Here is a 16,758-nt window from a genome sequence, read left to right as displayed (position 1 = left end):
TTAATTCATGACTTAAGGTTATATGATCCCTCCTCTTGGCCCCGGATGGGATTCCTTCTGACGTATGCTTATTTAACCTGTTCATGAGAAGCTATTTATAAAAACCTTCAATATGAGATCTTGGAGCCTCTGAAAGCAGGACTACTCCAATGCATTACCTATTTCCAAGTTAAAAGTGTTCCCTTGTGTTTTGCCTAACACCCTTTGTTACACTTTGTTTTTTCTTTCATCTGGAGTGGTTGTGGGGTCTTTTCCCCCTTGCAGGTATTTGAAAACTCTTACTGTGTCTCCCCAGCATCTATTTCTCCATACTGAGAAGCAGGAGAAATTTAGAAAAAATTAGAATGGAAATGCACCAGAGCATCTTGACTTTACCCTGAGAGGACAGCATCAGTAATACAGGTTGACAGGATTTGGGGTTTATCAGAAAATCAAGGTTCTCTGTAATATGGTGCCTCTTGCCAGTCTCCTTTACTATCTGGCCCTGCATCTGGAGTTTATCTTTGCTGATGCTATTAACAGAAGCTGACCAAACTCAGCTGTATGTTACTTCTGAGACTCCCCAGGATTGCAGGCTGGGTTGTAAATACCATTTCAGCCCTGTGACTTGAGTTCAGTCAGCACTGAACATGGGAATCCAGGTGCAGAAAGTAATTGGATCATAATTTCCATTTAAATGAAACTGCAAGAGGGTGTGAGTTCAGGATATGAGTAGGGTAAGCCCTTGTGTTACAGGAACCAGTTTGGGAGATAGATATGAGAGAAAATGCAAACAGGATCCATTTTCAAAGAAATGTTTTTTTCTGAACCTCAGAAATTAATACAGCCTTCATTTTTATTCATCCATCACCTATCCATTTTCTACATTATCCTGCATCATTGATGCTAGCAGACATGACTTTTCTTTAGCCACTTTTAATACATATGGGAGCTTGTCTTGCATGTATTCATTTACTATCTTCCTATGTTATGTGACATTCTACAATCCAAATAGGATCACCCTATCAGTCCCATTTTTTGTTTGTAGTACTGCCTTTAAAAAAAGCCAGTACATGGAATTGTGTATGTAAGTGTCCTGGTTTAAATTGCATGAGCTGTTACTGTGATTCTATTCCACTAAATTTATATTTCTTAACGTTTTCATGTTTCTCAAAAGTGTGGGGTTTTGTTATTTTTTATATTTTTAATTTTTTTTTTTTTTTAATCACAAATTATTTTTTGGACCTTTCCTGCTTTGGAGGTCAAATTTAATTAATGGCTTTCCATAATTTGCTTCCTACAACTGTTGTTTTGCTTGTTTCTCTCTAGTCTATTTATACCTCGCTGTTTCAGAAAGGGTATTAAAGATAACTCCTGGTAGACCAATAATCTGTCTATCATCTCTTTCAGGACCCCAAAGTGTGTCTGATCTGGTATTTGGGCTCTGACTGTTTTTATGGATTTTAAATTACACAGGACTTGTTCTGAAGAGGTTGCTAATGTCTCCAGTTTTTCACTGTCCACCTCAGGACACATTGGTTTCACCTCTGGCATCTCGCCTTCCATTTTCCTTGCAAGATGAAGAATGTGTTTAATTTTTCTGCAATACCTTTTTCTGTTGAAAAGTACTTTTCATTGTTTTCCTTTGGTTTAATGCCTCCTCTTACTTATCTTTCATGTACTTCTGAAATCTTATGTTTGTTTCTTTACATTCATTTATTTTTGGTATTTTATTTCCCAATGATCCATTCAAGATTTTCTTATAATCACCTTTTCCTTGACTAAAACATTTTTCCATGTATGCCTCAAATGACTTAATCTTCCTCTCAGCAATGTATAACTTCATAGGTCAGCTTACCAGACTTTTTGTCTTTAATACTTCCTTTTAAAGAATTTCCTATTAAATTAATTTCCTATTAAATAATTCCTTTCAAGAAGAATGAGTTGCTCATGAAAGAGGCAGAGGTGACAGAAGGTAGGACAAGACTGGTATAGGAGTGCAGAGGCATCAGAGGACTGATTCCTGTGCCTGTATCCACAGCAGAGCACACATGCAGACCAGAGATGTGTTGCTGGTTGCTGTGGAGGGGATGGATGGGACAGCAACCCCTGGCATGCCGGAGGTGTTGGGGTGTTAATTGGAGGGGCTCATAGTAGGTCCAAACACCTTTTATCCATCTGTTTTAAGGTACCAAATGCCATTTTCAACCACTTTCCCTTAATTTGGCTGTTAGCTGTAGTATTATTTGCAGTATATTTGATCTGCATCATTGGTTCTGCTGCACTATTTGAAAAACAAGACTAAACACAGCTTTGATGGAGTCTGCAAACACGAGCAAATGACATGCATGAGCATGTGGTCAGCACCTGGGATGCAGAGCCAGTAAGGCTTGATCATGGGTGTTGTGGGGTGTGAGAGTTAGGGTAGCCTCAGCAAAAGCAGCTAGGGACTAGAGGGGTATTTTTCTGTCAGGGATACCAGGCCTGCCTTCAAGATTGCTAATCAGCATCTCTTGCAGCTTGATCCTGAGCTTTTAATCCAGTTTCCAATCCTAATGATAGCAGTCCTGCCCTGAGGTAACAGAAGGATCTAGCCAGTTGCTATCCCGTGACAAAGTGTGCAGGACTTTTAAACTGAAATCGCTGTGGCACAGTATCGAGGACAGCAGCAGTGCCTCATAATGAGGATTTTATTCCCCTTTGCCATACCATTCATAATACAGCTGTCTGGTTAAGCAGCACTGATAAGCTGAGTGGTTTGGCCCATGTTACAATACTAATCCTCATAAAACTGACTCTGAAATAATTGATAATTAAATCCCTGAACTGCTGTGATGGACTGCAAGTATTATAAGTGCTTTAAAAAGGGTTTTGTTAGTTTTACGTTACGCCAAGTAGAAAGTAAAATAATGATGAGTGCTCCCTCAAGTGAAACCTCTAAGTGATACCTAAAGTGTAGTTAGATCAACAATCCTTCTTCATCAGTAGAGTATAGGACATGTGGTGGCAATGGTAGCATTAAGCAGTGCTGCTCCTTCAGGGATGCTTTGCCTCAGGTGGGTCAGACAAGCAGCCTGACTGTAAGAAAAAGCATTCTGTAAAGTAGGTAAAATAAGAAGTCATTTAATTATGATATAGGTGCCATGGAGTCTCTGAAAGCTTAATATTTGTTTATTTTTATGCAAATAGACTCTGTTCTTTCTATGGGAAACTTGTAATTCAAAACAAGCGTTGAAGCATACTGTGTCTATAACATGTAAAATATTAATATGTTTTCCTTGGTTATAAAGACTTCTTGAAGCAAGTGTGTTAGGATTTGCATTCATTAGCTGATTATTTTGATGGAATTAATGTCTGATTTTGAAAAGTGTAACAGAGATCTCATCATTAAAACTTCACTTTAATTATGCTCATTAATTTAACTTAATTCTACATTTTTCAGCAGTGTTTAGGGTATTTTTTTCTCACATAGAGAGTTAATAAAATGTTACTTCCTTATCACCTCTCTGTGTATTAAACTTGTCAGTCCCGAGGGTCTAGCTGTTCCTCTCATTTCTAAGCAAGTCAGCTTTCATTGAAGTTAGAATTTACCCATAATTCAAGACTGCAATATTTCTCATTCCTTGGACAGACACAGATATATGCATTTATTTGTGTCTTTGCATATGTATAGTGTATTTCATCTCAAATGCCACAACATGTACACAGCTTTCTCCCAGCAGGAAAGCTTTATTTTCATGTTTATTCTCAGGAATAAGCAACCCAAGAGTGGCCTATTAATTGAACATGTAAATTAGATGTGATGATAGAAAAGAGGTTTTGAGGACACTTCCTGAAATGCTGCCTTACTACTACTCCAGCTCTGTCAGTACTTGCAGTCTGAGGTACGTGAGTTTGAACTGGCAAGCTTCTTAAACATTTAAGGAAAGAGGGACAGTGGAATAGTTCGGAGAGGAGAATGTTCTCTGTCCTCCACTAACCTGCAGTGTTGTCAGTTGGCACTCTCTTTTTTCTTCGAGAGTGCAATCTGACTGAATTTCATTTTAAAAAAATAAAAACTAAGTTGCAAAGGGACACACACACTTCCTCATGAGTTTTTTAAGGACATTGTCATCTTACTTGAGATATCACCATCTGCCACCTCTCTGCTCCAGTTACTGTGTCTTCAAGGAACTAAACCTCATCATTTCAGAAGGGTTGTCTCTATGACAGTGGTGCCAAGCTGTCATTAATAAGAACAGTATGTGGAGCAATCTGGGTGTAGGAGCAAGTAAATATTTCCTACCTTGCCTCCTTCCTGGTGAGAGGCAAGGGTTGTCTCTGGCTGGACATCCACAGCCCTTCTGAGCAGCCAGTGAGCAGCAGCTGGACAGATGAGATGAAGCTCCAGTGTAGAGAAGTGTTCTGGCTGCTCTGGGCTGCCAGTGGAAAGTGCAATGAGTGGGACTCACGCACAGATGATTCCTGTGCTGCACGGTTTTTGAGGGATGCCATGCTTTTCACGTTAGCTGCCAAGCGAACACGGACATTTGCAGCTTGAATGAATTGTGACATGACAAGTTCTTGGGGTGTTGAGAATGTGCTAACCAGCCTTGGTTTGCCTGGGAGCTGGGAAGGCACAGAGCAGTTTTTTGGTGCTTTTAAATCTGAATCACAAGGAGGTGAGCATTTCCTACCATATGACGGTGGACTGACCCTTCAGAAATTAATCAATATTCTGCAGTGACAACTGTTTGGCCTTCAGAACTGAACTGTCCTAGACTTGACAGTATTTGGATGAGAGACCATCAGGGCAGCTGGGCCCAAATTGCTCACTGCTGTTTAGGTGTGAATCATTAAAGCCTCTGTTTCAAAGCCCCTTTCCTCAGTTCTTCTTCAGAGGGAAGTTGTTATGTCTATACAGGGAAACCACAAAGGTAGTGGCAGACTAGGTATCTCACTTTTGTGATTTGTTTTTAATCTGCAAAGATACCAGTGTTTGGGTTAACTCTGAGCTGGGTTAACTCAGCTTGTATTATCTCTGATGTGGTGACATTGGAGGTAAGTTTTTTACCCCAGATTTCCCAATATGAAATGAGAATAGTGATGTTCAGATTGTCAGTAAGTGAGAGAAAATGACATCTAATGATTAAAGTTTTAACAGAAATGCTGGTTAAAAAAAAATAAAAAATAAAGGGAAAGCAAAGAAAACAAAAAACCCTACCAGATAAAAAACCAGATAACAAAGACTTGCCAAAAGTCCCTGAATTACAGAGTTTTAACATCTTGAACTGCTACACTTCTTCATAAGAAGATATCTGTATAACTCATTTCTTTAATTTTTCATTCATTTCAGCTAAAACATTTTTCAGATTTGACAGAGAAGTTACATGAAAGTTGCTTTTTACCCATGCACGAAGATGCAATTCTGCGTGCAGTGGGGACGCATAAGAAGTGAAGTTCAGACTTTTATTAAGTCTCCCCAGGCACATCTACTTTGTGTCAACTCAAAATGTTTTTATGTTTCTGGATGGGAACAGCTTGAAGTGTCATAGAAAATCACTTGTGTGCATACAGACAACAATACTTAATTCAGGCAGTGAGACAACTAGAAAGATTTTTAAGCTTATTTTGGCAGATTTTTATTAAAATAAAAGCTGCTCATTAAAATAACTTTTGTTTTGAACTCACAGACCTTGTTTGCAGGAGTACTTCTATACTTTTAAGGAACAGAAATAAAGCAAAAAACATGCATGACAAAACTTGATGATGTTTAGAATAGAAAATGCATACAATAGGCTGATGTCTCATGTATTTTAATGAGAAAGAATACACAAAATTACTTAGCTTTAAGGATTTGAATGAATCCCTAATGAGGATAATGTCCTGCCCCCAGGTCCTCATGGTACAGAGGAACTGGATTACAAAGAAGAAAAGTGAAAAATAATTTAAGGATAATGATGAGTTCAAGATGCAAAATATTGTTAGTTCAGAGAGAATTTGAATTGAAGTTATAAACTAGAAACACACAAAAAAAGTATGAGAAAAAAACACTGACTCTTCTGCCCATGTCTGGAAGAATGACTTTGAAGGAAAAGTAAAGATGGTTGGGCAGTTTGTCACCAAAACCCTTCTGGTTTTAAGGAAATTCTTTCAGTGACACTTGTGCTCAGTTACAGAGCAGAGAGTGTGCAGAGAACAATCAGTCTGGGGGCTTGATGTGGGCATCCCTGTGGTTGAGCTGGGGACCTGGGAGTCCCAGGTGAGCCACACTGCCTTAGGCCATGCATGTCTGAAATGAATAAAGCCATTTCTAACTTTATCCCACTGTCCCAGTGGAATTTCCCCTATTTTGTTGCAGGAGGTCTGTGATATTTATAGTTTGTTGCTGTAAAATGGAAATATCTCTCCCTCCACGTAAGTTTTCTCTAAAGTTTTCAGAGATGCTTTAGAAAAAGAAACCTCAGCTTATGTAGTCTAGGTGCATTTTTTGGAAACCTGTAAAACCCACGAGAGACAGCCCAATACCTTCTCCCTGCTGCCACTGAGCTGGGCAGGTTCCTTGCACCTGCAGCTGCTCACCACAAGTACTTGGCTTCAGACCTGGAGGGTGCCTGGGCTTGGTCCTGTCCCAGATGCAGCACATGGAATATTTTGCAGTGAGTAGGGAAGAAGTCTGGGTGCTTTGCAGCTAACCATAAATTAGCTGTAGTAGGCCACTGTCAAAGCAGCACTGCACAAACCTGGAAAAAACTGAGGGTGACCATCACTGGTTATGTCTTCTCTGTGCTAATGTGCCTGCTCTGCCCTTCACCTGCACCTGGAACCCATGGCTGCCTCTGAGCCCCTCTTCACAGTGTCCAAATGAAGCCACATTCAGGATCATAGTCCAAAATTGCCTCTGCTGGTGCCAGAAAAGTGAATGGGGACTTTAGCAGTCTTCTATTGCTCACTATAGATATTAGTTATTTTTATCTGGGTTACTCTGCACAGCATGTACTTCTCTGGGCTGGCAAAGGTAGACATCCACCTCCTTGAGTCTTAATAAAAGCCTCAGCCTGGGAAAAGTGGGTACAGAAATGCATTTTTAAGAGTCAGGAGTATATAAATTGTTTTATTTGTTGAGCAAGAAGCATTTTTTTACATCTTTATAGGAATGTGTTTCATAGGAGAACAAAACTCTTTTCAGCTTGGTGTTTCACCTATTTCTGTAAAGGCTCAGTTACGTTAAACAAAGCTTAACATTAGTATTGTGATGAGGTACACAAGTATCTTTCAAAATCCCTGTAACATTTTACTGCTCAAAGGAGTTAATCTTGTTTTCTCTAAAGTCTTCTCAAAGTGAAATGCTTCATTAAAATTAATAAGGCTGTGACCTACATAGTTTACAAAAGAATTAAATACTGTAATAATATGACCATATTCTTACTGTGCAGTTAATTTGTATTTTTCTTTATATTATGAATGTTCACTTCTTCCTTTGAAGTTTGTGTCAGGCTAGTGTACAAATAGTGTTCACTGAATAAGAAAGGAGAAAGGGTGACTTTGTGGCCTTTTCTGGCAGAACACATTGATAGCTTTTAATGCTGCCTTGTCTCCTATCCTGCTGGTCCCGCTTAAACACTCTAGCATCAGGTTTTGGGGAGTGTTGTTAATGTTTTTTTTAAAAAATATGCATTTTTGCTGCACAGCATTCCACAAGCAACAGGAATCTGGTATTCTCAAATCTAGGAAGCTTTGTCCAAATTTTTGTATACTTGAGGTCTGGAGTCACTTGGTATTCAGACCTTCCAACCAAAATCTTTGGTCCTTGACCTTGAAGGCAAGACTGCCATGATCATGGACCTTTGGCCTGTGAAGGAAAAGAGGAATATTTAAACCTGTGCTCTGTATTTGCCTAGTAAAATTTACCTGAGCAAGAGCAGCAGAGTAGAGCTTGGGACAGAAGCTGAAGACAGATGAGTGGTTTGTAACCACAGGCAGACACCACAGCTGAACTGCTGCTGTGGTCTAACTTCAGGTGTTAAAAACCTTCTACTGGCACTTGCCTGAGACCTGGTGGATGTCTCTCACATGGGCTGATGTCTTAACAAGGAGAAGTCCATCACTGGAAATGGCCAGTGGTATGTTAAAAAAGTAGGACTTTACAGGTCATGTCCTTGTTCCCAGGCTTGGCACAAGAAAAGGGAAATTTTTTTAGTAGAATTTGAAAGAAATACTTCAAGGAAGTGTTTTCTTTGATGAAATACAAAGAAGTCCTGTGTACTTGAAGAGGATTGTTGCTGATCTACAATACTTTCCAGAATTGGAGGTTATGCATAGCGTGTTTGTCTCTGTGAGTTTTTTTAATTGGCACATAATAAATGCAAAATTAGAAAGTGATACAGCATTGAAGAAGGTAACATTGAAAGAAATTTGTACCAATGTTGGACTATGTTACCTGGCTGGAAGTTTGAGTTATGCCCCATAGGTACTTGACACATTTCACCTTTTAAAAATGATTGTGACTTGTAATTTTTCCACCAAATATCTTTTCAATGCAGCACAGAATAAGACATCATTGCAGTCTGATCAGTCGTTAAAACTTGTGTTCAGTCTTAATGCTGCCTTTATGTAGCTGGGAGATACAGGTAATGGTCAGCACCTCCCAGTTAATTTATTTAACAAAAATTTCATTCTTTTTCCTTCTTTCAGTTGATCTTAAGAAAGGATCATGTCCAAGTGCTGCAAAATCAAATCTCCCCAAGCCCTGCCCATCTGGACTTCGTCCTCCAGGTTATTCACGGTTGCCAGCAGCTAAGCTGGCCGCATTTGGTTTTGTCAGGAGCTCCAGTGTGTCCTCTGTCTCCAGCAACCAGTCAAACGACAGCGCTCAGAGTGACCAGAGCAGGACAACCAACCGTAAGTCCCAAAGGTGTTCTTCTTTCTGGGGGGATAGTGAACATGTGTGTTCCAGGATTGTCCAGACTGTAGTTTCCACATAGTTCAGGACTAATGGAATCTGTGCAGTGCTAGCTAATCTCTTTTGTGCTACTGACTTTGGTTTGGTATCTTGATTGCCCAGTGGTTTAAAAGTAGTAATAATAATTATTAAGTATTAATAAACAATCACTAAATTCTAACAACTATTTAAAATATTAATAGTAACAGATAAATAGGGCCTGAATGGTGAAGAGGTTGTTTCCCTGCTATGGAGAAAATTCCATTAAGAGCGAATCTGAGGCATTCTTTCTTGTATTTTTTTTTTAATCTGGAACATCCCTTCCTACAAGCTGAAACTGTAAATAAACAGAGTGAACTGTGTTTGGCAAGTAAATGGCAGCCAATACAGAACAGGACAAATATTATCTAAAATAAGAGATATAGTCTTTTGCATCTAATTTTCTTCTGCTTCTTAATATTCAGTATAATAAATTTAGTTTAGAAAATTGATCAAATAATGCCAGTGATATGAAAGGGGTCAGGACTGATATCATAGTACATCTACCAGACTTTGAACAATCCCTATTTTCTGTAGAGGCTGTTAATTTTGTTAAGTAGAAAATAATACCCACTGGATTGTGCAGTCCTTGGGAAATGTGTTCACTCCTTGGGCTCAGAGCAGAAAGGGGGATTGAGGGATTTTCATGCCCATTTTTCTTTGAAGACTGGATTGAGCCTAAACTGTGTCAATATCAAAGCAAGTGGTATCAGCCCAGGAGGGGAGCAGTCAGGGCTGCCAGGTGACATGAAGCAGCAGAGGAGACAAGATGCTGCAGGCTCCTGAATCTTTCACTGTTTGTATTAATTTCAAATTAATTGCAATAAATACAATTAATATAGTTTAAAACCCTAAGGATTTTGTCTTTCCCCTTAACATGGGGTGATTGAAATGCAAAAGACTAATGTCTTTAGGGACTTTTAACTTTTCCAATGCTCCCAAGCATGCTTGTATCTTGTTTCACTGTTGGACTGATCACTCATTTTTGGTTTTTTCCTAATAAACTTTACTTTGAGGTTAGCCAACCCCTTTCACTTTGTGCTTTTACCCTACATTTATGCCTTTGGAAAACTTCTCCTTTTATCTGGTGTTGTAATCTTTCAGTCTTTATTTATATAAAACCTGTGTTAAGGACAGAATTACCTGATATCTGATTAGATCTAAACTACGTCTCTGCAAGTAATATTGTTTAGCAGTTTCAGGTGGGAATCTGAAAAAAATGGCATCTGTAGGTACAGCACTATCCTTGAACACACTGAATGTATACAGGTTCATACAAATCTAAAAACAAAATACTCCAAGCTGCTGAATTTAAATCAATTTATTTATATTTAAAAAAAAACTGTGGAAGAAGCATTAGCAACCTCAGACATAGAAAGTTAAATCTGATTCTCCAGGTCCCTAGAAAGAAATTGATTTCATTTATATATTCTGGTGTATTTTTGTATTATCTTTGTACATTAAGCCCATAAAAAGTGAAACCACATTCCAATCACTGGAAGGATGTGAAAGCATTTGGTTTCAGCTGACTCAGCTGAGGATGATAGTGCTCTTTAGTGTTGGGATCAGGTTGTTGTGACCAGCTTGTGCATATTTCAAGATCACTTTTGATGGGTATGGAAATTACCCAGGGGAAGTGTTCTGCTTGTACAAATTCATGTAGAGATGAGCTCAGCCCATTACCTGATGAAAAACAGCACCTATAACTTTGCCCTTGCTGCCAAGTTAGATAACTCATGGAAGCTGTTGTCTGGTTTCCCTCCACCTCCATGTGAGAGCAAGAGAATGAGCCCCTCCCAAGTGTCATGCCCTCTCTCCTGTGACATGCTGTCTGGCCCAGAAGTCTGTTCTTTAGTTCCAAAAGGATAATGCTTCATCCTGGACAAAGGTGAGGGAAGGAGAAGGTGTGCTGCCAAGCAGGTGAGGGCACATCTGGTGCCAGCCCTTGGTAAGTCATGAAACAAGGTGACACCTAACATCACCTGCTTGCTTTGGACTCCTGTTCATGGGCCAGATAGGCAGGATGAAAAAATGTTTCCTTACTGTTAGTTTATTAACTTTCATAGAAATGTTATTGGTATGAAACTCTACCTTCTTTTTCTATTTATAGTCTATGTGCCAGCAAGAGTTAAATTAGTTGCCCAGCACCCAGGGAGCACAAATTAGTTGCTTTCCGTTCTACCGCTGCTTATTTAACACAGAGCAGCAGTGCACTTCAACATGCACAGAAAGGATGTAGGGGAGAAGTATTAGCTCAGGAATCTTAGCATGACATATTATTTCATCCCTTCACTGTCTGCTGGAAGAACAGTTTTATTTAAATTAAATAAATAGCTGATTCTGTAGCTACTACCTGAGATCGTGTCTTTGACTAAATCAGGTCTCCTGGAGGGCAAGAAAAAGTTTTACTGTTAATTTCCTAGCTCAGTAGGGCAGAAAAATGCAAAATTATCTAGCTTTAGAAGTCTTCAAACACGCATAACACAATTTTCTATTTAAGCAGCATCTCTGCATGTCACAGAGACAAAAGTAGTTGATAATATCTTACAAGTGTGAATTTGTTATAAATAGAGGAGCTGCTACTGTTGTAAATCAAGGGGCTCGTTTCAAAATCATGACATATTGTAGGTTACTAAAAAGCCAATGACTGTGGCAGGTGAGATGAAAACACTGGTTTATTTTAGGGATGGAGTGTTTTAGGATAAACAGTGATTCTTTAAGGGACCCTGGTGAGATCCTGTTCTTGCTTTTCTCTCCTCTGCCAGATGTCTTGTGGTGCTAGTTCTGCCTAATCACATTTCTTTTCAGAAGTCCCAGCTAGTGTCTCTGTCTAGGGAGTAAAGCCCTCTTGTTTAGAATAAGGAGACATGATGTTTGTGTTGAGGGGAAGTTTGTTAATGGAGCTGCGATGTGGAAGTTTTGCTCTTCACCAGATTTCTCCCTTCCTGTGACCCCTCTAAAAGCAGTAAGCCTGGATGTGCACGGAGCCTGTGCTGTGCTTCTTGGTTAACTTCCTGGCAATACCTCACCCATTCAGATGGACTCAATTAACTGGATTTGAAGCGGAGGGACTGTTCTCTTTTCCCATGGTGAGACAGGATACACTGCTCAGTACTCGTCTGCTTGTCCTCGGGTCTTTCCTGGAGTTCCATCCCGGGATTCTGACTATCAGCCAGGCTCCTCTTTGCCAATAGCATGCCAACAGCAACAGTCTTGCCACCAGCTGCTAACCAGGATCAGTTGCAACAGGGCCCTGCTCCTATGAGGTGCTGCCCTATCTTGTGTTGAGACTGAAGGGGCAGCTCTGGGAAAGCCCAGGTTGAGGTTCGGCTCCAGGTCCTGCTGTGTGTACTCCACAGATCTGTTCTGTGCCACAGATAGGTTTGTCCACTAATATTCTTGTTCAAGATTACCTGAAAAATTCAAATTTAGCCCCGTCTCTGGTGTACTACTTTTAAGGTTTTCAAAAAATGCCTGATATTTTAAACCATTATTCTTTATTTAGAAAAAGGGGGTTTTGTATGTCTAAAAACCTATTGCTTGTTTATGGTCTAAATTGACTGGAATTGAAAAATTGAGATACTTCAGTCTTAGAGGAGTGTGAATGTATTCTGCAAGATATGAGAAAAAGTGAATGACAAGAAAGTCATGTTAAAGTTGAAACCACTATGATTTGGAGTAGAGAGAAACAATTGTGTAAACAGAAAGAAAAACTTCCAATTTAAACAACTTATAACTTTAGTAATAACTAAAGTTATAAATAACAAAAAGTATAACTTTTTGTATTAGTAAAATACTTTACTAATACAAAATACTTTGTGTATTTTCCTTTGGAATTTTAAATGCACTGTATGGAAGCTCTCCCTCTGTCTGCCCCAATAAAACTTGCATGAGAGGTTCATGTCATCCACCAAAGGCCCACAGCTGTGGTTCCCAGTACAAGATTCCCAGTATTACCTTGTGATTCTGCAGTGAGGTTACACCATCCTCAGAGTGTACATTCTGGTTTACTTCTGTTTTACTGGTTTAAGGGGCTTAGAGTCCTCTCGCTTGTATCTGCATTTTGAGTGGTCAGCTGAATGTCCTGCTCACACAATTAGCTCTGTGTGCTTCATCAGCATAGACTCTAACTTGCTGCAAGTGCCACGAGGGAAGGAGTTTGTCAAGCACTGTGGAAGAATGTGATGTGTGGGGGATTGGAAGAAGGGTGGATTGTTTTGAATGAGTTAAGGTATGCTAAGTGCTGTGAGTTCAAATTGAAGAATGTCAGTATAATGTTGGGAAATACTTCATAGTCATAAGGTCTACTAGTCTGTTAAATAATCTTCCAACTCAAGTAATGAAATCTCTTTTGCTTAAGATTCTTTAAATAGAACAATAGCACAGTGTTAGAGGCAATTCTTCTCTGTCGACGTGCTAGACTAAAAGACATAATGCTATTCAATACCTACCCACAGCTCTGAGTGCTGAAGCAATTTTTTTTGAGACTGAACAAGAAAATGGTGATGAATATTTCAAAACTTGTTTTAGTATCTCATGACAGCTATTGTTTTGTTAAAAATTACAGAAAAATGAAACTGCATGTCTTATTGATGTAAACCTCCATGATCCTTCCTTCAGTATATATATTTCTCACTGGTTTTCGACCTTGCATTGCTTGATCTTGCTACATGTTGAATTTCCATTCTAACAAACAAAAATGTCAAAGTGTCAGATTCAGGTGGGTGGAGAAATGAAGAAATTAGAGTGAGCACAGAAGCCTAGAATAGATCCTAATTGCCTCCAAAATGGGTAAAACGTTCAAAATTGTCACATGGTAGACAGGTATACCAGTTGTTCTTAAATACATAAGTATTATGTAAATATGAATTTTCCTGCATGAAAATACTTTCCAATCATATTTCTATGACTGATTTTCTGTTCAGTTTTCTACATGACAAATTCAATTTTTTTTTTCCTTCTCATCTTGTTCTGATATTAATGCCTTGATGGAAGAATCACTTTATGCCATCATTTCACTGTGAATAGGACTAAAATAGAGCAGTATTGAGATTCTCAGCTTTGTGGGGTGAAGCATCTGGAAAAGTGCAGTGTGCCAGCCAAGAAGAGCAAGGTCTATAAGACATTTTAGCTGTCTTTACTGAGCAGCATTTACTTTTCATACTCTAGTTGCTAATGATGGGGAGAAAATAAGTTCAAATACTTGGGGGTGTGGGCACAGGGGTTTCTCTGTTTGTAGAGATTGAAACAACAGTGCTGAGGTGTAAGTTGGCTGTTTATTTCAGGGGCTTATGGTACTTGTAACAGTATTTTAAATGTGGTATTATTTTAATAGCTTAGATAATGTCTTTGCTATCTCCATTATTACCTCTTCCCCTGGCCATCAGAACACATAGCAGAGGGGAGCAGCTCCACACTGGGAGGACCTTCACCACCCCTCGTAATGAATAAGTAGAGGCAGGAAGATCAAGCCGGTTTGGAAATGCAGAATTACTTTTATATAAAGAAGCCAACCTGAAATATTTAAAGAGGTTTCAGTTTTGCTGAGCTTAAGTTTGTCAAAACTGAAGAAATCCATGAAACTCTGAATTCTGCAAAGCTTGCTTTTTATGACCAAAGAACTATTGAAAGAGTTTTGCCAAGCTCTCATGCCAGCTCAACTTGAGTGCTTAATCATCGTGTTTGTTATTTTTATAAAGTGCCATATAAAATCTGTGGTTTTAGTGTAAGAAGTCCAGTCTGGGAGATTCTGTGTCTGTGTTCTAAAATTGTCCTGGCTCATACGCGGCAGCTCCAGTTCCAGTTTTTGGCACTTATTTCTGTCTGGCTTTTAAAAAGTGGCTTAAATTATCCACCTCACTTTGCTGTCCGTAAAATGGGGTGGGAGAGTACAAATGTTGTGCATGTATTGGGTAACGGGACGACGAGGAAGAAGCAGATAGTGACAAATCCTCTTTCCTGGCCCATTTCCACACAGGATTATTTGGCTGATTATGCGCACCTAATTTAGTCATGGCGACTCTCAGTGTTTAATCTGCAGAGGATAAAAAGTAGTTCAAAGCACTTGCACACCAGGCTGCCAGACACCAGTTTCACTGGAGAAGGCAGGGCATTGCCCCAGGATAAGATTATTCCCATTACAGACACCCAAGGTGTCTCCGTCCTTTGACTCTGTGGGAAGATGTTGATTCAATAATCAGTGTCGTGAATGTCGCGACTGTGGGAACCTGCTCAGTGCCCCTATACTGGGAGGTGTCATCAGCCCCTTCTTTGTTTTAAAGGTGTCCTGTGGCTGATTTTGTGCTTCCCTGGTTAATAGGAGATCATGACTATGATTAACTTCATTAATTTCTTAGAGGAATGCAAAGAAAGCAGTGAAGCTATATCTAAAACATATTTTTTTTTTTTCCCCAATCTTTATATCACATTTTTTTAAAACATCTATTCTTCAATTATCCTGAAGGGTATTCCCTCTGGTAGTGATGTGAGAGAGACATGAGGAAGAAGAGAGTTGACGGTGCAGTGTGAATTTTACAAGGAAAAGCCTCAGTCAGTCCAGAGCCAGTAACAGGCACAAGCACAACTCTCGTCTTTCTGGGGACACTCAGCACTTGCTACAGTGGCACTTAAAATGTCCTCTTGAAAATGTGAAGGCAAGCAGCAGCTGGAACATGTCTGTCACATCCGAATTAAAACCCCTCTTAAGAACAGAAAACTCACTATAAATTGTCTCCTTTTCATACTCTAATCTTCCTATTCTATCTGTTGAGGGGGGAAATACTCATTTAAAAGTGAACCCTGTGGGTATTCATTGAAATGGATTAATCTTTTAATTTAGCCCAGAGAAAAATTAAGGAATAAAGCTTTGAAGAAATGGGAGCTCATCCGTTACTCTTTTTCTTTTTTCTTTTTCTTTTTTGTTTTTCCTAATTTTTTCATTTCCCCCCCCCCTTGCTTTCTAGAGGAATCACAGTTAAAATATTCATAGTCTCCCACTAATGAAGTATGACCTTGCAGGACTTTTGAGAAACTTTCTACTTCACCATGTCCCTCGCATGCATTTTATTTTAGTTTATAAATCAATATTTAAAAAGATTTAATTCTGGATGTCTAGCTGTGGGGCTCATCACTGGCATATTCCATTGACTTCATCTGCAGTTCTTGTGCTTTCTGAAATTAAAGCTTGTGGTAATCTAGATGCATTCAACTCCACAAAGATACATCTTCAAAAAGCACCACATATTGCTTCTGGTTCAGTTCTGCATTTTGTATTGTCTGTGAGGTTGAAGCTAGTGAGCCCAGTGAGGCCTTCTGGCTTTGAAATCTTTAAGTAAATCAAACAGTTGCCTGACTGAACCAATTACTGTCAGTGACAAAAATCATTACAGACTCTATGATAATAGGCTTTCTTCCAAAGACTACTTTTTTTTTCCCCAAAAATATGTATTAATTTAAAGATACAAGAAGTTTTATATAGTAGTTATGAGCCAACTTTGAGTCACAGTGAGACAAGGGAAAACATCTGTGTCACAGTTTGGAGTTGTGCAAATTTTGAAACGATTTTTTAAATTATGTTTTCCCTTGTATGATTTCTGCTTAAGGTCAGTGAGGCTGTTATCTTGTTTTCCTAAACAAGAAGGAAATAAGCTTGAGGTTCAGTGTTTCTTTGATCTTTTGCAACAAGGACCAAATTTAAAAAGTGAAACTGAGATGATCTCCTTGCAACCATATTATTAATAGCTGTAATCAAAAGTAAAATCTGTGAATCTGTCTCACGCACAGTTCAATCCAATTGCCTTACCAGCAATAAACAGGACTGA

At 39.1% G+C, this 16,758-nt stretch overlaps 1 protein-coding gene across 1 annotated transcript in view; it reads left to right on the top strand.

Moving 5' to 3' along the window:
* The window catches only part of MTUS2 (microtubule associated scaffold protein 2), a 170,097-nt gene that overhangs the window by 18,793 nt on the left and 134,546 nt on the right, over nucleotides 1-16,758 (top strand). Inside the window, exon 4 of the mRNA XM_088052304.1 lies at nucleotides 8,653-8,859. Within this exon, the coding sequence (XP_087908430.1) occupies nucleotides 8,653-8,859 (207 nt within the window). The remainder of the gene's footprint in view (nucleotides 1-8,652; nucleotides 8,860-16,758) is intronic.

The sequence above is a fragment of the Pseudopodoces humilis genome, chromosome 2, assembly GCF_049639895.1.
Source record: "Pseudopodoces humilis isolate 2021_Gansu_Grassland_sample_001 chromosome 2, ASM4963989v1, whole genome shotgun sequence".
Classification (NCBI taxonomy): Eukaryota; Metazoa; Chordata; class Aves; order Passeriformes; family Paridae; genus Pseudopodoces; species Pseudopodoces humilis.
Note: the sequence above shows the minus strand (reverse complement) of the source record. Positions and strands in the feature narration are given on the sequence as shown.